The sequence below is a fragment of the Malaclemys terrapin genome, chromosome 3 (assembly GCF_027887155.1).
Source record: "Malaclemys terrapin pileata isolate rMalTer1 chromosome 3, rMalTer1.hap1, whole genome shotgun sequence".
In the NCBI taxonomy this organism is placed as follows: Eukaryota; Metazoa; Chordata; order Testudines; family Emydidae; genus Malaclemys; species Malaclemys terrapin.
The window spans coordinates 59,559,115-59,585,683 of NC_071507.1; the positions used below are offsets into that span (position 1 = coordinate 59,559,115).

The window sequence follows — 26,569 nt, forward strand, 5'->3', positions numbered from 1 at the left end:
GTTAGAACTAAAAAAACCCTGCTGCCTATATCTTGTATCTCATCCTCAGAAAAAAGTAGGTTTTAAATTCTACATGGTTTTCCAAATTAGTACGGTAGTTGATATTCAAAATGTATCACGAGGAGGTGTATTAGTAGTGTGTAAATATAACAAAAGAACTTCTGATATAAAGATATGTTTAATTACTGTAGTATGGTTAAAATACTTGACTATCAAAGTGTCTAATGTGCTAATGCATTCTTACACCTCATATGTTTTTGACTTTATCCAAACCCCAAGGAAGTCACCGAAAAGATTTCCATTGAGTTTAATGAGCTTTGACTCAGACTCTTGTTTAATGATCAGTAGTAGTTTAGTATGATTTTCTTCCTCAAAGCATTTTCCAGACTGTGACTGATTACCTGAACACCATTTTGTGGCAAATATTGTAAATAATATCTCAATTACTGACTACTGAGTCAGAGATGAAGATTTGTCCATAGCCATGGAGAGAATCTGTGTCAGAACTGGGACTAAAACTCAAAAACTCCTGACTTCTGGTCCTGTCTTCAGGTCACTAGTCAATGCTTCCAGGCTTCCTGGGACCTGAATGAGTATAAACATCAATATGATTATATTAATTTCATTAATTTTGATGCCGATCCCATGTATGTGTGCATAATTTGTCACCTGCCTTGAAAAAACTGTTACTTCAATTGTGCACAGTACAGTGAAGGCAGTCTGTACGTTGCTGACTCATTTTGTCAAGTCAAATAAGAATTGCTAGGATCCCAAAAGTCAGCTGTAGTGGCTTTTACAGTTAATCAGAAGGCAAGGATGTCATTCCATTGGTAAAATGTAACAAGAAAAATAGATTAATTTATAAAAGAGGTAAGTCATTAGCCTAGAAATGGTATCACACATTCCTGTGACTTAATAAACTGAGTAATAGGACAACATAGACATGTGCCTATGCTAAAATAATTACAGGGGATTAGGAAGTTATTTGGCTGCAACTCAGGCTGCTAATCCAATAAAATGAGTGTATTCATGCTAACAATACCCCCTCTTGAATTGCTTTATTTGTACCATTTTTTTTCAAAGTCTTATATCCATGATGAATATTTGTTATTATTTTCTGCAACTTTGGATTGTTGGATGGTATGAACTCTTTACAGCTGAGCTGCTTAGTTCGTAAACATTTATTTAACTCTTTAAAGTGATCATTGGATAACCATGATGTTACCTTGAACCAGTGATTTGCTTTATAATGGCCTTTCCTCCTAATCTGATAAAATCAAGCAATCTTAAATTATCAAAACCAAATACAGTATTGTGTGTGTGTATACATATATATATATTTTTCTTATATATAAACACACACAACACAAAAAATATAACATTTCAAATAATTTATGTAGGAACCTTAAGCAAAAAGTGTTGGTGGCACTTTTCTTTTCTTTTCTTTTTTTTTTTTTGGTATTATATACAGCCATATAGTATGGGTTCACATCATATCATGTGACTAAATTGGGGTGGGCAAACTTTTTGGCCCGAGGGCCACATCGGGGAATAGAAAGTGTATGGAAGGCCATGAATGCTCACAAAATTGGGGTTGGGTGCAGGTTCTGGGGTGGGTTTGGGGATGAGGAGTTTGGGGTGTAGGAGGGTGCTCTGGGCTGGGACCGAGGGGTTCGGAGAGAGGGAGGGGGATCAGGGCTGGGGCAGGAGTGTGGGAAGGGATGCAGGTTCCAGCTGGGGGTGCGGGGGCTGGAGATGAGAGGTTTGGGGTGCAGGAGGGTGCTCTGGGCTGGGATATAGGGGTTTGGAGAGCGGGAGGGGATCAGGGTTGGGGCATGGGGAGAGGCTCAGGGGGTGCAGGCTCCGAGCGGCGCTTACCTCAAGTGGCTTCTGGAAGCAGTGGCATGCCCCTTCTCTGGCTCCTATGCGGAGGTGCAGCCAGGTGGCTCTGCGTGCTGCCCCATCCGCAAGCACCGCCTCGCAGCTCCCATTGGCATGCGTAGGAGCTGGAGCAGGGCCATGCTGCGGCTTTCAGGAGCCACATGATGCAGACCCCGATCCTGTGCCCCGGCTGGAGCGGTGTAGCGGGGCCGAGCCGCGTGGTCCGGCCCCCGACCCAGTGCCCCAGCCGGAGCGGGGCCAAGCCGCATGGTCCGGCCCCCAACCCAGCGTCCTGTCCAGAGTGGGGCCAAGCTGCGTGGTCTGGCCTCTGACCCAGCACCCCGGCCGTAGCGGGGCTGAGCCACGTGGTGCAGCCCCGACCCAGCGCCCCGGCCAGAGTGGGGCCAAGCCGCTGATGCTGCCTACGACCCAGTGCCACAGCCAGAGCGGGACCGAGCCGCATGGTGCAGTTCATGGTCCGGCTTAAAACAGCCTGTGGGCCGTAGTTTGCCAACCCCCAGACTAAATAGATTTTCAACGTAACTTACATGTATATTCTGCGATATAACATTTAATTGTTATACAGCGCTGACAAACAAAATTATTATTTTTATTGTTGCCAAACCCAAACATTTAAAAATTATAACATATTAAAGAAAAAATACATTTTGATTTCTTTTGGTTCTGAGTCTTTAGGAGGTACTTAGGTCACATTTCCAAGCTTTTCTCTGTAACCATGAGGCTTAGAAACTTTTTTTTTTAATTAAAGCTGATAGTCTCATATAGTCATTGTATTCTTGGAACTAGGGCTTCAAGGAAAACATCAAACATATGAGACACCCCATAAAATTATGAGAGTGGACATCACTGATGTAGAGGCCCATTTAAAGATTAGGACCACATTGTGATAGCCTTTTACAAACATATTGGATGTTTTTCTAAAATATATTCTCTGGGAATTATTTTGTAGACGTTCTATGGCCTGTGTTATATAGGTCAGATTGGATGATCACAATGCTCCCTTCTGGCCTATGACTCTGTAATAAATAAGAAAGTCCTTGCCCCAGAGTGCTCAGTCTAGAATAATGACAAGAAATGAATACTGTTCCATATTCTAAATGAGATCACAAAAGAGAAATTTTAGTGGTTTGTGTTTAGCAGTAGAAGCAAAATCAAATTAATGCTTCATTTATTTGCTGAGTAATTGTTATAAAGTCCTTTGTCATGACCACTGTCTGTATTTGTTTAGTTGAATTAAATAGGGGCCAAAACCTTACACAGCTAAAATTCCCATTGAAATCAATGGGAACTTTGCTTGAGTGAGGACTGCAGGATTTGGTCTTTGGTGAATGAAACTGTTCTTATATAAATCAAAAGAAATGTATCTCTCAATTCTACAAATAAATGCTATTACATTCTAGCCTGCAAGTAAAATGTATCTTATCATAAAACAGACTGCTTGGGAATAGAGAAATTAACAAATTTGGATATATTTAGGTCATCCCATTTTACAATATTTTTCATTCTCTGTAGACTGTTGTTCTGAACTTGATATTTATTATTAAGGAGAGATGTCCCTCCAAAAACTTGGAAAATCATAAACATCAGTAATTTTGTTAAAGTATACTGGAGACAGATCTCTTCAGCAACATCCCGGCCAATCTGCCTGGAATTAGTCCATGAGCTTCTGAACATGAAGTCATGCAACATTTCATAAACTCACTAAAGATCATTTCAGCAAGACCTCATCTCTTGGATAATGTGTCTTTGATGTGTTTTGTTTGAAGTAGTTAAGAGACAATTCATTGAACAAAGCATCTTTTTAACCATGCCAAAGCTCAACTGCCTGAGAAAAAAACATGCAGGGTTTTCTGGTGATTCTGATGCCACTTTAAAATTTAGAAGGTATGGGTGTAACTGTGAAGAAATACTACTTATGTCTGCAAAAAGAAGAACAGGAGTACTTGTGGCACCTTAGAGACTAACAAATTTATTAGAGCATAAGCTTTCGTGGACTACAGCCCACTTCTTCGGATGCATATAGAATGGAACATATAATGAGGAGATATATATACACACATACAGAGAGCATAAACAGGTGGGAGTTGTCTTACTAACTCTGAGAGGCCAATTAATTAAGAGAAAAAAAAAAACAAAAAACAAAAAAAAAAACTTTTGAAGTGATAATCAAGCTAGCCGAGTACAGACAGTGTGATAAGAAGTGTGAGAGTACTTACAAGGGGAGATAGTCAACGTTTGTAATGGCTCAGCCATTCCCAGTCCTTATTCAAACCGGAGTTGATTGTGTCTAGTTTGCATATCAATTCTAGCTCTGCAGTCTCTCTTTGGAGTCTGTTTTTTGAAGTTTTTCTGTTGTAATATAGCCACCCGCAGGTCTGTCACTGAATGACCAGACAGGTTAAAGTGTTCTCCCACTGGTTTTTGAGTATTTTGATTCCTGATGTCAGATTTGTGTCCATTAATTCTTTTGCGTAGAGACTGTCCGGTTTGGCCAATGTACATGGCAGAGGGGCATTGCTGGCACATGATGGCATAGATCACATTGGTAGATGTGCAAACTAGACACAATCAACTCCGGTTTGAATAAGGACTGGGAATGGCTGAGCCATTACAAACGTTGACTATCTCCCCTTGTAAGTACTCTCACACTTCTTATCACACTGTCTGTACTTGGCTAGCTTGATTATCACTTCAAAAGTTTTTTTTTTTTTTTTCTCTTAATTAATTGGCCTCTCAGAGTTAGTAAGACAACTCCCACCTGTTTATGCTCTCTGTATGTGTGTATATATATCTCCTCATTATATGTTCCATTCTATATGCATCCGAAGAAGTGGGCTGTAGTCCACGAAAGCTTATGCTCTAATAAATTTGTTAGTCTCTAAGGTGCCACAAGTACTCCTGTTCTTCTTTTTGCGGATACAGACTAACACGGCTGTTACTCTGAAACTTGTACTTATGTCTGTTCTCCACATATGAATATTTCAAAATCTAAGTGAGATTTCAATTAATAACCAGGCCAGTCTAACTAGTTCAGGATTAATTATCTAGACAAATCTTTGGGAGCTAGAATAATTGAAGTTAATGCAAGGAGATGCACATTACACGTCCCTGTGCTAGCCTAGCTTCCTGCAAAATTGGATATTCGCTCCAAGGGAGGTCTGTTGGTGTTTCCCTACTGTTTTCCCTTGATGTTTCTGCTTCTTTTGGAGACCGCTTTAGTTTGTGGCTGAGGTCTTCAGGAGTCCCTCTGGTGGAAACTTCTAAGGAAATCCATCTTGGCTGTGCCCCCTTCCCAGATAGCACTATCAAATTTTTGGGTTGCAGCGTCCATCTACAGCCACCACCTTTGAAGTTGAATGAGATGTTGTGGTTACTTTTTAGGGATAGATTCACAAAAGGACTAAATATTTCAACACCTAACTTTTAGGTGCCTTGCCACCCAGTAGCATCTACAGCCCCAAGTTAACATGTTCAAACTGCAGTACGCAGACCTTCTGACTTGTATCCACACTGCTGAAATGACAGGGCTTAATTCAGAGTTCCAGCAGGACTCAGGCTCTGACCCAGCACCATTAGTAGGGTCCTAGGACCTGGATTCTGAGTGCTTGCTGATCTGAGTCGAACTGATTTTTGTGTGGACAGAAGGGGGGGTTGGGCCCAGACCTGAGTCAGGGCATGGGCCTAGAGTGCATTGTATACATACAAAGGCCTTTCACCTGCACTAACACTAAGTGTTGCCTCCTTTTCTTTAGAAAGTTGTACACTGACTGGCACAGTACTGCTGAAATGTTTAGAGAAGCATTCTCCCTCTTACATATTTTTCTTTAATAATTTGTTGTTAAATTAATAAATTGTATACCTTAATGTTGAAAAAAAAATTTCATACCTTGGACTTTTCAAGTATTCTATGTTCAGCAAATAACCATTTATTTTGCCCATCTTCTAAGGGCCCATATACAAGCTTATACAGCTACAGTTTAAATTTAGAATTTGCTCGCTGAAGAACAAACTAAAACAAGATGCAGGTTAAGTAAGCAATTTGGGAATTGATTTTTACTTTGAAAATGAAGATACAGCGTTTTTGAATGAACAAAGATCATTTGATCCCTAAGTAGCATTTATTATGTTAACAATTACTAGGTCAGATTCATTGCCAAATTACACAGCAGTCTCATCGATTTCAAATAGTCCTTATTTAGCAGGAGTATGGATTAGCAAGATTAGACCTATATCCTATAGTTCCTTATAGATCTTAAATAATGCAGAGAGAAATAATTGGCCACGTTTTCAAAAGTGTCCTTGACTGTTATGCACACTTTTGAGTGTACCAAGGTTTTGTATGCACATTTTCACTTCCAGGTGCAGGGGAGACCCGGATGCACAGGGGCTTGTTGGGGGATTCTGGGTGTAATGGGTAATGGGACTCTGCAGGGGGGTCCAGGTAAAAGGTGGTTGAGGCTCAGCAGGGGGGTCTGAGTGTGGGGGGATAGAGCTCAGCAAGGGGATCTGGGGAGATCAGTGGGAGGGATCCAGATGCTGGGGGAGTTGGGCTTAGTGGGGTGAGGATCCAGGTGCATCTGGTTGGGGCTCGGTAGGGTGGGGAACTGGGTGGCTCGTCGGCGTGGTCCAGGTGCAGAGGGAGTGGGGCTAGTCAGGTGGGTTCTGGGTGGGTGGGTGAGGTCGGTGAGGCTCAGCGGGAGGGTCTAGGTATGAGGGGGTCTGGATGCATGGGGGTTGGGCGGATGGGGGAGCAGCTCCCTGTAAAGTGATCCCTCCCTCTGCAGCTGAGGAGTGATGGGTGCAGAAAGTTTGCAGAGCTTTCTACAGCTGGGGGAGAAAGCTGGGGATGGGTCTGACATGCCATGCAGGGGAAGAGGAAGAGGAAGTCCCGTCCTCTCCAACCCAGCTGGGACTAGCAGCTGAGTCCGGCGCAGGGTAGGAGCCACCAGCCGGGTCTTCCCCTGTCCTGCCCCCTGCCCCACAGTGATTTACCTCTCTGCCTGCTGCCCTGGGCACTCGAAACATACTGTTGGGGAGGGTCGTATGACTGCTCTTGTGGCTTCCCTTTGCTTCCCCATCAGAAAGTCATTTTTCTGTGGGTAAGCAAAGAAATCTGTGGGGTACATAAATTCTGCGCATGTGCAGTGGTGCAGAATTCCCCCAGGAGCAAAAAAGACACCAGGGGAAGATAATACTATAAGGCTAAGTGTGATCATATCCAGAATACACTGCAAATTACACCTTTTTGCAGACGCCGCAGCACAATAACTGACGTTAGGGAACTACAACAACTGTGAAGAAGAACAGGAAAGGAAGGAAGATCAGTAAGATCCCAAACCTAGAAGAGACAAGAAGCAGATTCACTTAAGGGCAGCTCTGTTATTCACCATTATTGTATTGTGCACTCAGATACTGTGTTGATAGGTACTCTGCAAATTCCTAGAGTAGATGGATCAGGCGTTTTCTAACCTTGATGCTGTTTGTATTGGCTTTTTAACATCTGGAAGCTAAAATCTAGCTATTCCCTGACTTCATGGGGTATTTTTGGTCATTGGGAGCAGATGTTGGCTGTAGTTGCTGTCAATATACTTCTGTTTGTTTTTCTTTGATATCCTAGTTTAGTGGATTAAACTGAGCAATTTGGCAACCTCTCAGGTTTTCAAATAAGCTTCATTAAGTTGGAGACCCTTTGCATCTCTCATGGTGCCAGACCAGCAGCCTATCTATACATGGTCCCTTCCTCTTAGACAAGAAAGAAACATTTTTTCTTATCTTGCCTTATCACTTTATCTATAAACAAAAAATGCACAAGAATATTTTTGCCCTTTTTCCTTTATGCAAAGTTGGTAGGGTCTTTAGACTAAATTAATTAAATCTACTTTTGGGGTCTGATAAATCTTATCAGGAGGATAATTCTTCCCTAATTAATTTATCCCTTTTATTGCTCCCTTTGAATTTATTGTAAGAGGAGTTTGAATTGTGGAAAAACGTTTTGAGATGTATAAAGCTAGAGCAAATCTTTATAAACTACAGTTGCTGAAAGGAAAAAGAGGAATTTGGCATTCCTGAATCCAGAGATTTTATAATCTGTCCTGTCAAATGCAGACTGCTGAGTCCTAGTTCAATTGGCCATATGAATATTGTAGTAAAAAGTAGGCTGAATACTTATCCAGTTTCTATTTTTAACTACTTTTGGGTGATTGTTTCCAATTATCTGTTTTACAGAAAAGTGAAAATACAAAGTAATGACCATAATTTCTGCCTTGGGTATTTATATTTTATCACCATAGAATATAGGAGCTGATATACAGCAGGTAGCAAAGTACTTGTTTTCCAGGAATATTCTGGGGCAGTTTACCGTAATTAATCTGAAATGAATTTAAAAATGGCAAAAATAGTCTTAAGTCTTTACCCCCAAGGTAAACTTGGACAAACAAAACATATAACTAAATATACTCAGTAAAATCAATACAGACTTTAAAAATGTATACATGAAATTGAGAAAAGAAAAGCATAATACATATATCTATATACCTACGTATATATTATCTCAGGGAGGGCTGGGCAAATAACCAAAACTTGTATTTATATCTCAGACATTCCCTCCTCAAGGTCTTATTTAACAAAAAATATGACTCTCTGCTGGAAAGTAGTGAAGGAATGTTTGCCATGTATTAATAAAAAATCCATTAGCCATATTTTCATATACAAATAGTTCCATCAAACTATAACACCTTATCAGTAATGAAATCCAGATCACCATAGTTAAAGGGAATGCTCTTTGTTCGTTGTATTAAAACTATCTCTCTCTGCAAACAAAACCAAGACCAGAAACCTTCAAATACATACTCTCATATCATGTAAATTATCTCAATTCATTAATAAAAAATGTCTCAGTTGATCATGGAAGTGGGATGACACACTGCTCCATCTGTCCTTCACAATATACATTAATATCACTGTTCTCATGATTGTCCAGTGCTTGATCAAAATCAATTTATGGATGAAGAACAGTTGGTTGAAGTTACATTCAAATATGACAGAGGTGGTTATGGTTGGCAGACGAGTTTCCAGCCACAGTGCAGTCTCCCAGTCAAATCAGTTTGCAGTTTGGGAATGTTCCTGGATTCATGAGTGATGTGTTCTGCCATTGACAGCTAACTAGGAGACTGTGTGCCATCATTGGACTCTTGGATTCATCACTGACCTAAACTCTCACATAGCAGTGTCCACATTCTATCATCTACATTTACCTAGGAGAGTGCATCCTAACTTTTCAAAAGGTGATCCAGCCTTATTAATATGTGCCTTGACTACCTCTTAGTGGGACAACAGCAGTGCAGTCTACCTGAGCATGAAACAGTTATTCCAGGGTAAATTACAATTAGTACGGAGTTCAGCAGTGCACCTCCACAGCAACACAGGATTCTGGAAGTATGCAAGGTCCATTGTCATCTCACTACAATGAGTCCCCCTAAAATACTGTGTCGAATTCAAGTTTCAGTCGTTATCTTCAAGATTTTTAAGGGTCTGAGCCCAGGCTTTACCTTAAAGATTGCCTAAAGTTCCAGAATGAGGACCATCATCAAGAAGTCTGCTCCTCTGGCACAATAAAACTATCTATCACAGGGGTCGGCAACCTTTCGGAGTAGTGTGCCAAGTCTTCATTTATTCACTCTAATTTAAGGTTTCGCATGCCAGTAATACAATTTAACGTTTTTAGGTCTCTTTCTATAAGTCTATAATATATAACTAAACTATTGTTGTATGTAAAGTAAATAAGGTTTTTAAAATGTTTAAGAAGCTTCATTTAAAATTAAATTAAAATGCAGAGCCCCCCTGGACTGGTGGTCAGGACCCGGGCAGTGAGAGTGCCACTGAAAATCAGCTTGCATGCCACCTTTGGTACGCGTGCTGTAGATTGCCTACCCCTGGTCTATCATAATGGTAACTTTCATTTATGGAGGAGACAAGAGCCTTCTTTGTAGCCAGTCCAAGACTGTGGAAAGAACTCCTTTAGGATCCATGAACCACCACAACACTCATCACTTTTCATTCCAATTGCAAACTTGATCTACTCTTCACTCATAAAAATAAATAACATAAGCAATTTTAAAAAAAAAATCCACACACAGTTTCCTCCCTGGGGAAAGGAAGGGAAAAAGAGAGACCAACACATGACTACTGCTAGTCCTGTCACAATGCACTTCTGGAAGGCACTAGGATACCTTGTTGAGTGATACAGTATAAGAACCTGAGTAGAATAGAATCTATTAACTGTTTTCTGATTCGTTACTGTTTCCCTAAAGTTTTGGACGTACTTACTTTCCCTAAAAGAGTGTCCATATGTGTCACTGGATCTGCTTTTACATCTAGATTAGTTTGCCCAAGAGAAACTTGTAAAAACAAAGGACCATCTTGTGCTGTATATGGGGAGATATCATAATGATGAGCATTATTAGAAATATTAATGGAATTTTCTACACATTGTTCAGTTTGGGAGAGGGGGGACAGTAAGCTTAGCCTTCCAAATATGTGGATGTTGTAAGGAGCATGAGGAAAACCCAGGGATCTCAGGCCACCTGTGGAGGACCGAGTTATGATGGGTGGGACACTTCAGTGCCTCCACATTATTTCATGGGTTCTCTTCTCTTCCAGGGCAGGAAAACTGTCTTAACTGCCTCACAGTATAGCCAGCGAGGCATCTAGCTTGCTCCCAAACTGATGCTGTGCTACTGGGCTACCAGATCATGAATTTAATTCTTCTGATAACCTTCCAACATTTTTTTTAAAACTCAATCTCTGTGGTAAGCACTCATTAAAAGTGCAGATTGATATTTCTGGAGGCTTATGTTTCTTATTTATGCACATATAAAGCACAGTATGGACAGCAGCAATGGGAGCTTTAAACACATTGGCACCTCAATGTGCTTTAGCCCTGACTTTGTGGGACCACGTCTAAGGATAAGAGGACAATTGGCTTTTTGGCTTCTCTGCTGAGACAGTCAACAAGATTAACCGGGATGGTTGTGATTTTTTTGTGATTTGCACACTTTTCCACTAGAAACTGGACTGGGACCATCAAACTCACTTCACACAGGCAATTGAATGGCTATCATGTGCTGCCTATTTTAGTCACCACCAAGCGACTGGATTCAGGATGGGTTGGTTTAGAGATTAAAGATTCTCTATAGCCCATTACCAACTCTTCATTTACAGTGATATACTATGGTGATAGGCACACGAAAAGTATGTACATAATAATAAACATTGTTAGAATCTAATGGTAACTCTGATATTTAATTATGGAATGAGTCAGAACATCATTGCTTTCTATTCAGGTCATGAAAATCTTGAAACTCCATCTGATCTAAAATAAATTTGTTTGAGCCTGATCCAAATGCTCACCGAAGACAATTGATATATTCCCTTTGACTACAAATGGGCATTGAATCAGGTTCTTGATGAAGCTATAAGAGATAACCATGGAAAAGGTACTGTATACAACATGTTATCTATTCCTTCATTTTTTTAGTGCTCTAGCAGGATATAATGGCACTATCTTTGCATATGGACAGACGGGCAGTGGCAAGACTTTTACCATCACTGGGGGAGCAGAGCGTTACAGTGATCGAGGCATCATTCCCAGGACTCTGTCTTACATTTTTCAGCAGTTGGAGAAGGTACAGATCTTTGTCCTTTCATTTTCTTTAAAAAAAAAAAAAAAAAAAAAAAGTCTGATTTACTAATACTGCATTGAATCACAGGAAACAATCTTAGTGGTAATGCTACAATAAGTCCTGACTTAAACCCACCAAACGAAAGAAATGAATATTAGTGGTGAAATCTAGCCTGACACTGTAGCCTTACCATAAAGTCATCATGAGTGGTGGATGACCAGGTTGTTGCCAGGCACTGAAAAATAGTGGACACCATTGGAATTATTCCTATTTCTTATTTTTTGAGAGTACCACATTCAGGCTTGGTGTTTGATCAAATATTTGGCTGTGACAGCATCAACTGTATTATGCCTATGATAAGTGTTGCAATGCACAGATGAAGTATGAAAATTCATAATCCTATATAACGTTAGGCCAAGAAGAGCAAATAAAAGATTGACCATCAACCAGTATTTTCACCCATCATTTGAACTACCTTGCTTTTCGTATGTTTGAGTGAAGCTCATAATATTAACTTTATGCAGTACAATATTTGTAAAATTCATAATACAACTTGATTTTACTGGATAAACTTTATTGAAGGTCTTTAAAAAATCAGGTTACTTAACAGGATTATTTTACTAGATTGTACTAATCCATGTTAATTGCATGGTCACAGTATAGTATGACCACTTAAATATCACAGATCCATAATCACAACTATTTAATAAAATATAGTGGGAAAATAGTTTCAAATTTCAATATCTCAGCCAGTTTAATTTTTCAAAAGCAAAGACATCCCAACCACAATAATCCTTTTTGTATGTTTGTCTCTTCTTTAACTTTAAATATGTATGTAATATACTTATACATGCTAATATGAGTAAGAGGCTCATTCCCTGCCTGAAGTCTGGCATAGAGTGGGCAGACATTATGCAAGTTTCTCGGCGTAGCTACACATGTATGCCACATGAACAAGTAAAGCTGTAAATAGTAAAAAGATGTGATGAAAGTTTTTGCCCATAATGCATTTTTCTCATAATGCACTTGTATGCCATCTGTTAAATATTTAACTTTTTAATAGTGTCTTTAGATCTGCTTTAAAAGGTATCTAGACCTAAAAGACTAGTTAAAAATTGTCTGTAGAATACTTTCAAAGGTAGTAAATTGTACTCATAGAGCCAGTTTTGCAGATGTTCCACATGTAGCACTTCTATTGAAGCTAGTGGAAGTTCTTTGTGTGAAGAGACCATGGATTTGGTTTCAGTGTAAGACAAAAAGTGGTTAATATTAAATAATGAAAGGTTTACACAATTTCTCCATCTCTTCCCTGTGCTCTTACTTTCGAATCTCCTTCTGATTCACCACTCCTACTCTACCCCTTTTTCTAACCTTATCTGTTACTCCATTTCTGAGTTTTTCCTGAGCAGAGGCTGCCCCTAATAATAATTCTCAGAAAAAAACTACATTAAGATGGAGTTGCATCTGAGAGCACATATTAGATAGTTAAGGTAAAATATATTACAGAAATGTTGTAGTTATTTGAAAATCTAGTGTTTATAAATCCAGTTAATTCAGAGTTAAGGTTAAATTTAAAAGAAATCTAGCCATGTCAAGTTATTGAAAATTGGTTAGGCCACCCAAGTAACATTTCCTTAGCCCCGTAGCGACAACATGAAGGGACGAAAAGAAGCAATCTAATATGTCTTTAAAAATCAGCATAATACAATCTGCAGTCACAAAAACTTAATCATATGGTTTTGCATGGTGTCACTGCAGAGTGAAGTTAAGGTTGTTTGGGTGCCCTCACTGTGCATTTCTGTTTGGATTTCTTTTAAGTTTAAATTTAACTGAATTTCCTGGGTTTATAATGTGTTGTTTTGGGATTAAGTACAACATCCATGTAACATGTCAATATAAACTATTTATATTGTTATTTATTATTTGTATTGTGGTAGCAATAGAGTCCTCAATCAGGTAGCAGACTCCCACTTTACTATGCTCTGTACAACCAGAACATCCAGGGCAGCCCACACCCTGAGGAGTTTACAATCACAGTAAATATACTCTATAAATGATATGTACTTTCAACTGTCATTTAATCTTAATGTAGCATTTTCTAGTAATATACATGGGTTTCTAAATTTAAAATTTCATATAGGATCACTAAACAAGAAACGCAAAGAATGTTATCAAGTGATATTTTCAATGATTTTAAGATCTTAACCTTAAACAATTTTTTAAAATTTAAATGTTATGGCCAGTTTCATCAGTACACTTGGCTACTTATGCACAAGGGAGCAGTGCATGGCAGTGACAGCATACTTGCCAGTCCAGCTGGGTTTACAGCTGCTTTGTTTTTGCTAGTGCATCACAAAGAAGCTGGAGTGTATGCCCTAGTTTTCCCCTGCCTCCTTCACTCACAGCTTTCTCCTGCACATGCATGTGGACAGTTCTTGGGGAATTCTCTGTAAAAGAGCATTATTCTTCATCCTCTGCTGAAGAAGAAACATTCATTTATGAAGAATAACGGGCTCATTCATCTGCCCATAATTAAAAATCTTCCATTGTAGCATATGCACAAGATTTTAGTGAGTTTAAACGACATGGGAGGTTTGACGCATCTGCATTGTTCTGTTGTTAAGTTCATTCAGGACAATAACAACAACAACAGTCTGACAGTAATGTCTACATTTTTTAAAGAAGCCATTTTAAAATTAATTTTAACTCCTAAATTATTTAAGTGATTTACTTGTAAATTCATAGAAATATCATTCTGTATTTAAAAAGTAAATGCTGTAATTTTGGGGGGACTAAATGCTGTATTTTTCATACTGAGAGGTTGAGTCGTTGCTTTTAAGTGCAAAAACACTACTCAGTCTTAATTATGGAGTACAACTGGTATCTCTAATAATTCTTGCCAGTATTTAGTTCTTTTATATTACTTTTCATCCATAGTTCTTAAACTGCTTTACAAAGGAAGTTAAGCACCATTTTCTGCATGTTACAGATGAGGAAACGCAGGCACTTATGATTTATGCAAGATACTCTGCTTGTTAATGGTGGGTTTGTGGGAAATCACTAGGTTGGACACCTTGCAATATATTTCACTTGTGACCAAAGAAAGTTGGAAGCTTGCCTCCATAGCCAAAGGCATTATGCCACCTGTTTGTATTTTAATAAGAAAAAATTGCCAAATTTCATTCTTGTTAATTTTCGTACTTTTTTTTTTTTATCTTGCCTGACCTTTTATGCCATAGATCAGCCTTGCATAAATTTTTACAGAGGAGTTAACATTTGAAATGCTATGTTTATAGTATAACGGAAATGCGGACTGATTAACTGAGGAACATGAATGATGTCAATAATGCCTGAAGCTCTTGAGGCTCCCTGTGACAGTTCTGAAGGGGGCTTCCTAATTTTTTGAGTGTGAAATTCATACCTCTTTTCACAAAGTATGAATATTCAGTCTTTTTGCAGGGAACTAAGCACATGTGGGTGGAAATAGATTCCAAGACCCTGCTAGAGGGCCAATTCCTCCAATTTGCAGGCTTGCTGTGGAGTTGCTACTATTCCAGCCTAGGATGAGTTTTGGACCTGTAACAGGGCGTAGCAGGCCCCCCTTTGGTCCTGCCTCTGCTCTGCTCCAACAATCACTCAGAGACCTTCTGGCTCAGCAGTCACCTGTGCAGTTTATTTACACAGTGCAAACCCACCACCTCTCACCACATATTGCTGGAAGTCCCAACCTTAGGGACTTCTCTTTCTTGTAGCCAGGAGGTGATAGCTACCCCTCTCCTTCCACTCTTTGGCTTCTTCCCCCATCCCCTTTGCCTCCTTCCTCTGTGCCTGTATATAGCCCCAGGCTAATCAGGCTGGCAGCTGTTCCAGCTCTGCTAATCAGTTTCAGGTTCCTCTAGTTAGCTCCAGTTCACCTCCCTTACTTGGAGCTGAAGTGACAGAAGGCTGGCTCAGCAGTTCCTGGTCAGCACCCTGTCACACTCTCCCTCCCCCCTTACTGAACCGCCAAGTTAATCCGTGCCCATCCCCTCTTCTCTCTACTGGATGGGGCAGTGCGGGGGAGTTCTTTCACCTTCTGGTGACCCTTGGGGTCTTCCCTGTGGGGTTCCTGTATCCCCCACCCACAGACGTTACATTGTGTAGGGGGTTGATGCCCCCATAGGTCTACCGCTACCCACAGGTCCTCACACCATTCACACCCCCATGGGTGTCCCCCCTCTTTTTCCTCTTTCCCTTCTGGCAGGGTTTCGGGATTGATCTCTATCTGCCCCTGGACACCCAGGGCCTCCAGTTCCCTAAGCCTGGCACATGGGGCCTGTGTCCCTTCTCCTTGGGTCGCCTTGAAGGGGGCTCCATCTCCTTTGGTAAGGGTCCTGGGCCGGATGCCTCTCCTTCCCTGTTTCCTTCCCCCCTCAGGCTTTGTTGTTTAAGGGTTTGTACCTTGTTCTCTGGAGGAGATTGGTCTCCCTCCTTACCAAGGCTTTGTGGCTTGGATAGTTCCACCCCCTTCTTCGGGGGACCTCCCCTTTTCCCCACTGTGGACTTCCTCCCACCACTTCCTTTCCCTCCTGGGAAGGGTTCCCAGTCTGTGCCCACCACCTCTGGATAAAACAGCCCTTCAACTACCCCGACCCGTTTCCACTGAAACTTGCCCTGGCCCTTGAGGGGACCTGGGCAATAGGGCACTGTCTAGTATCCCCGCGGACACACTTAAGGTCCATCCTGGTTCCAGGAATCAGCCAGTGTGGCTTTACTAGCTGCTGCTGGATAAGCAAGCAGGCTGAGGACGTATCTACCAAGCCCCCCTGGGGTACCCTCCCCACCATCACAGGTATGGTGGACAATTTCTGTCCCTTTCCTTGCCCTCCAGCGTCAGTTCAGCTGCAGAACTCACTCTCCATGTACGGGCAGTTCCCCTTTTTATGTCCTGGTTGCCTGCACTGCCAACAAGTCATTGGTCAGGCCCCTGGAGGAGCTCCTCAGGCCTCTTCCACTCCAGGCCCTTTCTGGCCAAGGGTTTTCTGGGCTCTTTCCCAGACTCTATGTCCTTGTAGGGCTGCCCCTCTTTCCTGGGGAAGTCAGCCTCCACGTATTCCTCAGTTTCATGGTCCCCCTCCTCCATCTTTGGTTGATGCCTAACCCATACCTGTATGTTCTCAGGGAGGCTCTGTAAAAACTTTTCTAGGACCAACACGTCCATTATCTTCCCCACTGTCTGGATGCTGGGTCTCAGCCAGCGGGTGGCCCAGTCCATCAACCTCTGGGCAAACGCCGGGGGGCCACAAACCCCCTGTTCACCTTGCCGAATGGAACTTCTGCTGATATTTCTCTGAAGACAGCCCCACCCAATCTAGGACGGCCTCCTAAACCTCATTATAGTTCCTGGCCTGCTCTTCGCTCAGGGCCACATAGGCTACTTGAGCTTCTTCAGCGAGGTAGGGAGCCAGTCTCAGGGTCCAGGTTGCCCTATCCCATCCAGCCCCCATGGTTATGCGCTCGAACATGCAGAGGAACGCATGTGGGTCATCTTCGGGGCTCATTTTACATAGTCCTTGGCCAGGTGCCCATGAGCCATCCCCCCTCCCCAGTAGGGCTCACCATCCTCTGCAGGAGCTACTGTTGGATGCTGGTCTGTTCCCATATAAAGTCCTGCAGGCTCTTTTGCTGCTTGGCCTACCAGGTAAGCAAGGCCTGCCTCTCTACTTGGTGGACTTGCTGAAAACCTTGCATAGCCTTCTGCATTTCTGCCTGCTGCTTTACCAGCCACTGCAGGGTCTCCTCCATCTCTGGGACGCCAAACTCTTGCAATGGCTCAGGATCTTGGACAAGCCCCCATGTGTAACAGGGTGTAGCAGGGCCCTCCTCAGTCCTGCCTCTGCTCTGTTCCAAAAATCACTCAGAGACCTCCTGGCTTAGCAGTCACTGGTACAGTTTATTTACACAGTGCAAACCCACCACCTCTCACCACATATTGCTGGGGGTCCCAGCCTTAGGGGCTTCTCTTTCTTACAGCCAGGAGAGGCATGCTACCTCTCTCCTTTCCTTTCTGCTCGCTTGCTTGATTGCTCTGTGCCTGTATATAGCCCCAGGCTAATCAGGTTGGCAGCTGTTCCGGCTCTGCCAATCAGTCTCAGGTTCCTCTAGTTAGCTCCAATTCACCTACCTTACTTGGAGTTGGAGTGACAGAGGGCTTGCTCAGCAGTTCCTGATCAGCACCCTGTCACAGGACCCAGGTAACCTCATAAATGTTGATTCAGTAGCTCCTTCCCCAATTGTGCTAGCCTATTTGGGCCTGGCATAAAGTCTCACTCTGTAAGAAGCAAAGAGTACAGTACCCCTCCAAGTCTGCATGGCTGCTCAGCCTGTTCCTTCCCCGCCTCAGAGAGGAGGGCCATTGTGGGACTTAAGTGTTGCAGTGGACATTGTATGGACCCTATTCATCTGGGTGATTTTTTTTTCTCCTTAAAAAAGGAGATTAGCATCCCATTATGCTTCATTAGACATACAAAAACAGTCTAGAAAAATCTTGAGTGGCTTAAAACTTGCTTTTTCATTCTCCCATCTTAACTAAAATGATTTAGTTGGAAAAGTTATTATATGGTTTAGATAAGAAATTAAAATTATGTGTTCTACCAGCAAGCAACAGGTTTCTTTTCATTCTGTACTAAAGTTATTTTTAAGTCAGTGACTCTTAAATAGGAATTATTTTTGGTGACCCACAGAAGGGAAAAAAGTTTGAGAACCAAGCACTGTTGCCATGGATAAGGTAGGGGATTGTGGGGAGGCCATCGAAGGATCTTATGAAGTGGTCCTTGACATCAAAAGTGTAAGAACTTCTGCTAAAAGTTAGTTTTCACTTCAACCAAAACACAGAAAAATGATCTACTTTCCCATTGGACAGAAACAAAATCAGTGAGGAGATAAATATTACTGTCAGGTTTCTAAGAGGTTGTGACAGAGAGTGATGCTGATAGTCACTCATTACATCTGTACAAGAGAAAAATAAATTAAATATTCTTGGCAATTTTATATCAGTGTTCCCCAAAAGAGAAATGAAATTTTGTTTACATGCTGTAATATTAATTTTGAACCAATATAAGTCATTCATTCTGCCACTCCATCAACCATGTGAGGCAAAGCCAAGAAAATAAAAGTAAAAGTTGTGTATTGTCTGTCTGACTTCATGTGTTCTTTGTCCCTCTTTACTCCACAAGGTCCATGACTGAATTAAACTTTATTTCTTTAATTTAGCAACTTTGTGCAAATGTGAAAATGAAATGTATTTGAAAATAGGTAAGCTGATCAAATAGCTTACTGTCGTGTCCTGGTTATCATCTGGTCAGCCATTCCATATTATGTTTGTACTGTATTTAGAGCTGTACCTACCAATCCTTATTCATAAGAGTAGATTTTAGTCACATGAACACCTACATGAGTAAGGGTGTATAAGATGGAGTCCCTAGAATACTCCTTGAGACTAGGACTTTGTCTTCCTCTGTCTGATACTGTGCTGATTAAATAATAATGTAGGATGAAGAAATAACCATCTGATTTGTAGTATTTGCATATTTAGTTCTATCAAGAGTGCATGCAGGAACATTTGATTTTTCAGACTTGTTTCTGGCATTTAAAGTGACTGGCGCTTCATAGTATTAGCTAACCAAACATTTAGGGACACTGCTCCCTCTCTGCTCTCAGATTGGCCACTTTTACTTTTTGTGTGGGTGTTTTGCTTTCCTCCCTTATCTGTTCTTGTTTCTCTTCCTTTCATCTTTGTCTCTTTCCATACCTTCCTCTTCTCTTATTTCCTCTTGTCTTTTATAGTGGGCTCTTTCAAAAAAGCTGACATAGGTGGAAATTTCCATATATTCATGCACTAGTCAAAAGTATATTTAAATATATTTAAAATATATTATACAAATATCTTTGTTATTGTTTCTTTACTATGTTTGTGGTGAAATGTCAATTTTCCTCTTGGTTCATGAGGTAGCTCAGAAGCAAGGTGAAGTATCATTAGAGGAAATGTAGTTTATCAGGATTGGAGCTTGTGGAGACAGAATTATAGAAGTGTAGGGCTGGAAGTGACGTTGAAATCATCAAGTTCAGCCCCCTGTGCTGAGGCAGGACCATGTAAATCTGGACCATCCCTGACAGGTGTTTGTCCAACCTGTTCTTTAAAACCTTCAGGGTTCCTGTTGAAGCCCAGAGGCATCATAAGTGTTTAGCAGTACATGGCATGTTTCTGTTAAGGCGGTTTCTTTGTAAAACAGGTATTGGTATGCAGACATTTGCAAGGAGCAATTAGCTTTTCAAATAGGGATGCAGTCGACTCTGTAGTGAAGGATCTCACTAATACAGGGTGAAATTCACTTCTCCCCGTTCAAAGCTGGAGTAAATGGGCTTGTGTGTGGATCTAGGTAGTGGTTCAGGAGGAATAGGGAGGATAATGTTAATCCACTGAACCAAGTGATAAGGCATATGGCTACAGCACTATGCAGCAAAGGCCTGCAGCTCCATGGGTTGAGAGAGTTGCCGCTGTGCCTTTAGCTATGTGTTGGTTCTTCCATTAAATTCACGTAAGTGCCTGTCTAGTGGTCTCTTCCCAGCATGCCCCCAAAAACCATCTATGGTGCACCAGAGGCACAGATGCCCCTTTCATGATGGCAGGTGAGTTCCATCCACACACACCTAAGCTCAAATGGTGGGTGCTCAACTGACATAAAGGGTTTTCACAGGCCCCTGGATGAAAGTGAATTACACCCATAGAAAGTGACATCTGCTTTACCGTCCATTCTTTCCATGATGTAAATTACCTCTCTTGGGGGAGATTTATTACCTGTGTAAATTGCAATGCCAATCCCAATCTCTGTCTCATTTTTCATGCTAGTAAAACACCATTGAAAAATAACAATATTAAAAAAGAAAAAAAATTAAGTGAAAAGACAAAAACAGGACCATTTTAATCATTCAAAGCCAGATTTGCCAGTGTGCTAAGTCCGTTTGCACTGTGTAAATGGTCCAAAATTGCCTTAAAGTACCTATTGATGGTCAGAGGAGAATTCATCCTTTGTAGAAGAATTCTCTGTTGCTGTAAAGCTGGCAGAGGTGTCATAACTAGTTCTTAAACCAGCAGCACCTCTTCTCACCTTGCGTCTAAGGGGGCATGATAGAGCAGAGGGACTTTGTTTCTCAGGGAATCTTACTCCAGTGACGTAAGTTAGAGCTGCTCTTAACTTGCATCTCTAACTTGCACTGGTCTCTAGGCAGCTCAGGCCCATAACGGCACAACAGGCTCCTTATGAATAGACCAAGTGGAAAATTGATCTCTCAATTTCTAATAGCTTCTCCTTTTACTTTCCTGTTCAGAAATTCCCCTTACAATCTACATAGCTCCATGATTACATAATACAGATATTTTTTTTCATCTACCCATAATGTGTCTTTTAAAACAGTTTTCTCTGAAACACTCTTCTGTCATGATCAATAAAAATCTCATCCTGGAAATATGTTATGCAGTGACAATGAAAGGTTCATGTCTCACGATAGCCTTTGAAATAAAATTAGCACATTGTATTAGAAAACTGCCTCTGTAAGTGTGATAATGAGTGCTTTCCCAGTGATTTCATCCAATTAAATAAATTAATTCACTTTTACTTTGGAAATTGCAGTTCATTATTTTGAGGTTTACATTGTTTGGCTTTGGGGGAGGAGAGAATTCTGTCTGCAGAGACCAGTTGGATTATTTTACATTCTGGCAATACAGAATACAGAAAGAAAGTAGGGCTCCAAAGGATAGCTGACAGCATACGCAGTGTTTAGGTATTTTGGTAAAGAACATGGAAAGCAATGTGCCACTGAAGTTTCTAAAATGAAGTAAATCTTTGATTTTTTTTTTTTTTGCAGGGATCATCTCTTTATCCATAATATGAGGGTATACCTCTTTATAGTAACATGGTTTTTTGTCAGAGAAGTGAAAAATGGCATGTTACACAATTCTGTAACCAAGTTGCTGCATTCTAAGTGTATGCAGACTTTTTTAGATATATGGAACCAATAAAAAAAATAACAGACTGAACTTGCTTCTAATCATGGGCATAGGTCTTTTTTATTTATTTTTTTTAAGTCTTCATGCATATGGCAATGGACAAACTTGAAAGTGTCACGAATTGAAAATGTAAAACATATCCAGCAAATGAAGGAGAGAGAGGGTGAGGAAGCAGCATGGAAGCTATAGTGATAAATTTGTCCATCTGCCCTAGGGCTTCGGCTGCTATTTATAGCCCTTTTAATTTTCTTTCCTATTCAGGACAGCAGCAAAGTGTACACAACCCATGTTTCCTACTTGGAAATCTACAATGAATGTGGTTATGATCTGTTGGACCCAAGACATGAAGCCTCCAGATTGGAAGATTTGCCGTGAGTAACAAAACTACAAAGAATCAGCAGGAATAAAAAAATCACTTTCAGATGCCCTGTTTCGTTGTTTTCCTTTGAAACTGTATGATACTGACCTCAGACTTAATTAACTCAAAATAGTTCATTTTTATCAACTTTTTCAAAAGCTTCCATTATTATATTTTGTATGTATAGACATTGTGAAAAATGGATAAGAATAATTGAAGGTGAAGGTGTTCGAGACTGATATAATTGGGGGGAAAGGTTCACAGGAGCCAGTACAAGAAAAGAGAAGGAGTAATTGTTCTTCCTTGTGACAATTCATCCACTTCACCCTATGCTGTAGGAGTGACAAGACATATAGAACAGGGCAGCATTCCTCGAAACTAGTACACAGAAACCTATTTCAGTTATGCGCCTTTCCTTCAGGAGTAATTATTTTTTAAATGCTGGACCTTGTGGAATGTAATGTGATAGTAAAGGAGATAAAGGCCAAGAGGGATTCCAAAACGCAGTACAGTATTTCAGAACAGATGATCATCAAAGTACAGTTTCTGCTGATGAAATATTTAGTACACTATTAACATTTGCCTGAGCTGAGTACAGACCCTAAACTCAGTTTAGCAAACCCCATTCTGCAACATTTGAAGAGTAAGCAGTTTTGATAATTGATTTATCCCAGTATTGAAGAGCATATGGAGGCTACATGAAACACTGTTGTTGGTTTGTTTTTTTTTTGGTGTGGCATTGTCAAAGCTCTCATATATTCTTCAGTTATGTGATTGTGGAATTTATAGTGGTTGTGAAGGTAGCCTTGAACATGGGAGTTAAATGTAAACTAATGCACTGTTGAGTTCCTGAATTTGCGGCTAGCCTGAAATAATAGCTCTGAAAAGTGTGAACTGCCTCATACATCTTAGTGAAATGTTGGCTCTGATATAGGACAACTTAGGTGCTGTCAGTAAAAAAATGTGTGGCATATTGAAACGTGAAGATCTGGCAACATCATAAATTCAATTCAATATCAAAATACATTACCTGTTTTCATATTAACACACAAATAAATCATTTTTTAAAATGCATGTAAAACCGCTATAAAATTTCCACCAGTGCCACAGAATCTAGAGATTTTGCTGCAGAATTTAGATTTGTCCTTGGACAAAGTGCATCCTGCAAAGCCTAGAGTTGTTCCTCATCAGTCATATAAAATATGGATCTTTTAAAAAGCCATTGCTATGAATGCATTGCCTCCATTATGAGGTAGCATAGTCCAGCAGATAGTGGTGTCAGGCGACTGATTCGATGTGTAGGTAGTCAAGTCTCTTAACCTTTCTGTGTCCCACTTTCCTCTTCTGGAAAATGGGTATAATTATACTTACCTGTCATTGTACAGTGCTTTGAGTTCTATGGCCAAAAGTACTACTGCATATTATTTATGTATTTAGTCATGGGGGGTAAACCTTTGGGACATGTTATATATTTGCAGTTTCTTAAACTCTGCAGACAAATCAGAGTCTAATTTTGAAAAGAACCTCATTCTGATGTCCATTCTTGCAGGTGTAAAATGTCTGTGCCTGCAATTAGTTGGGGGGTGCAAATGCTATCACATAGCTATCCAATTGAATTGTGGGCACAGTTATTTGTAGCCTAGGGTGTGCCTGGAAAAAGAGAGTTCACTATTAAAAACTGAGTTCTCAGTGTATGTAATGAATTGTACAATATCAAAACTGGTTTCTATTTTGCATCTTGATTAAGCTAGAGTAGAGAATCTCTTGTGGCTGGTATTAGGGTATTGTTAGAAAGTTGAAATTACAAGGAGATTTGATTGTGGAATTAAGGCTGAAATACACTGGGATTGATGATGGAGTTGCCCGGTAAGCCATATACAATAGTTTATGTCAGTATGAGTAATATAGAGAGAATCAAATTATTTGCTGTACAGTAACTACTTTTCAAAGATAGATTAGTAACTATTTTACTATATACATATTTATTAAACATGTTTTGTGCATTATATTGGCCCAAAAGTAGTATTTATGCAATAGACTTGACAACATTTTTAAAGCTCTTCTTTGGTTATTTTGTATCAAGAATCTTTTATTTAAAAAAAAAATCTTAATGGTAGACTCACCTAATGATCACATCAACATGGAAGGAGCTATTTCAAACTTATCAAGGCTTTCATAATTTTTAAAAATATATATACTTACATTTTAAGGGCTAAAAAGGAGTATAAATTGTGCATAAATGATTTATTGCACATGGAAATGATTATTTTGTATAGTTTGCCATTGCACAAGTAATTACCCCTTATGTGTGTACAACTTAGATGCAGTTTTTGTAAAATCTGTGATATGTTCAACATTTGCGACTTCTCTCACTTCCTCAGAGTTATAGTTGCTCCGGACATCTATGGAGCTGATCAATAATAAGCAAATATTTAGGGAAGAGAAAAATCCTAGACAAACCTATTCAAGTACACCTCTACCTCGATATAATGCTGTTCTCGGGAGCCAAAAAATCTTACCGCGTTATAGGTGAAACCGCATTATATTGAACTTGCTTTGATCCACCGGAGTGCGCAGCCCCGCCCCTCCCCCCCCGGAGCACTGCTTTACAGCGTTATATCTGAATTCGTGTTATATCGGGTCGTGTTATGTCGAGGTAGCGGTGTATGATAGAAAAAATGTATCCAATGAGGAACTTCAGAACTGAAAGGTGATGTTCATCCCATTTCAGAAGGATCACACAATGCCTAACACATCAGTTAAACCCTATGTAAGCCCTTGATGTGGAGTTTAGGTGTCATATAGAGCCTTATGCAGGCTCTCTGCACTCAGGTGAAATTCACCCATATGAGCAGGAATAAAAAAGAGGTGAAGAAATATGTCATTTTTTTAACAGGAAGCAAAGAATCAGAGAAGCCGATAAAATATGCCATTTGTTTTGAAAGTAGTATCAACCCACAGATTCCTAGAGAAGGAAGTGAACCATTGTGAACCAAAGAAAAAGACTGACTTTATTCTAACAAGTCATATATTATTCATGACATTACGCCACTCTCCAGTTCAACACAAGGAATAACCACAGAATGATGACATGTAAGATCATTCAGTTTAACATAATAAACACAAACCATGGAAAGTGCACAATTGTCTCACTGATAGTGCTTGAAAAGCTAAATGTGAGGGCAGCATCTAATGAATGTAAAGAAAAGAATTCAGGTTTTGACAAAAATATATTAAAAGAAGACCTAATAGAAAGTGATAAAAGGAGATGGTAGGTACAAAATTGGCTTTGCTTGGTATGCTAACATGTACGTTACACCTGTCTTGATTTACCATTTCCTCTTTTTTCTACATTTAAATCTGACACTTAATGTTGTTATACAACTAAAATAATAATTGCAAATGGCCACCATCCAAATAATTTACTGGCTGACATTTAAATTATCAGTGACTTAGAAAATGTCTTAGATTCCCCCTGGTAGATGGCAAGAGAGAATATAAGATCTACTATGATAATGGGGCATTTGAAAAAAAAATTACATTCTCCCATAGGGGAACACCTCCCCCCTCCAACAACCCATAATCCTCCAAGGAAGGCCATGGTTGCTTAAAGCATAGATCAGAATAAACTACTCTTTTAATCCCTAAATTCCATAACAAGGGAAAGGCTAAAGACTAAGAATAAAAGATGTAACTGCCCAAAACCTCTATAATGACTACCTGTCTCATCACACAATCAATGTACAGAATTTAGGCTCTAGGCTCCATTGGGGGAATCTAGAGTATTTTTTGTCTTGAAAAATATTGTTCATAATCACTGACTACTGGAAATTACTTCAAAAGAGTTCCCAATCCTGTTTATTTCTCTACTGCCCTCCAAAGGTTTAAGGGTTCACCAGACTGCTGACACACAAAACTAAACTAAATATTATAACAAGAACTCATAGATCACTTAACAAAGGAAGCCACAGGAAAAAAATTCTACACACAGGGTAAATGACCGTTTTTCTTCCATCTGGTTTATAATGCAAAGAAACCAACAGGCTATCTCCTGATTCTAGGCTAAACAATGTGTGCGTCAGCCATTCCCTCTTTCAGTGGTTATACAAGCTATATAATCTGGAGACTGGCTACCATCCATAGATATACAAGACCCATATTTTTACATACCAGTAATTCTTAGTACACTGAAAATTCCTGAGGTTCACAATATTAGGTCAGGCCTTTCACGAGAAAGTTCATCCCTTTGGAATGAAGAGTGCTCAATGTATGTTTTAGTTTACACCATGAATGTCTGTTACTACTGCACACCAAAGGTTAACAGGATATCTAGGTTTGACAATCCATGTTTTTCTGGATGCTAATAGGAAGAGCCAGACAGGAAATGATATTGGGGATAAATGGTACTGATTCATTCTTTCAAAGATTGGATCTGATATAATCCACAAAAATATTACAACTGGAACTAACCCAGACCTTGGAATGTGAAAGAGCTAATTTGAGCATAGAGCATGAAATATTCCTCCCCATTCAGAAAAGGATATCTTCATTTTATCTATTAACCCATCTCTCCAAAATAAGGAA

At 40.1% G+C, this 26,569-nt stretch overlaps 1 protein-coding gene across 4 annotated transcripts in view; it reads left to right on the plus strand.

Annotated features, from left to right (window-relative positions):
- The window catches only part of KIF6 (kinesin family member 6), a 271,652-nt gene that overhangs the window by 21,947 nt on the left and 223,136 nt on the right, over nt 1–26,569 (plus strand). For all 4 annotated transcript variants that reach the window (XM_054024404.1, XM_054024405.1, XM_054024406.1 and 1 more), the window contains exons 4-5: nt 11,438–11,585; nt 21,889–21,998. In XM_054024404.1, the coding sequence (XP_053880379.1) occupies nt 11,438–11,585; nt 21,889–21,998 (258 nt within the window). The remainder of the gene's footprint in view (nt 1–11,437; nt 11,586–21,888; nt 21,999–26,569) is intronic.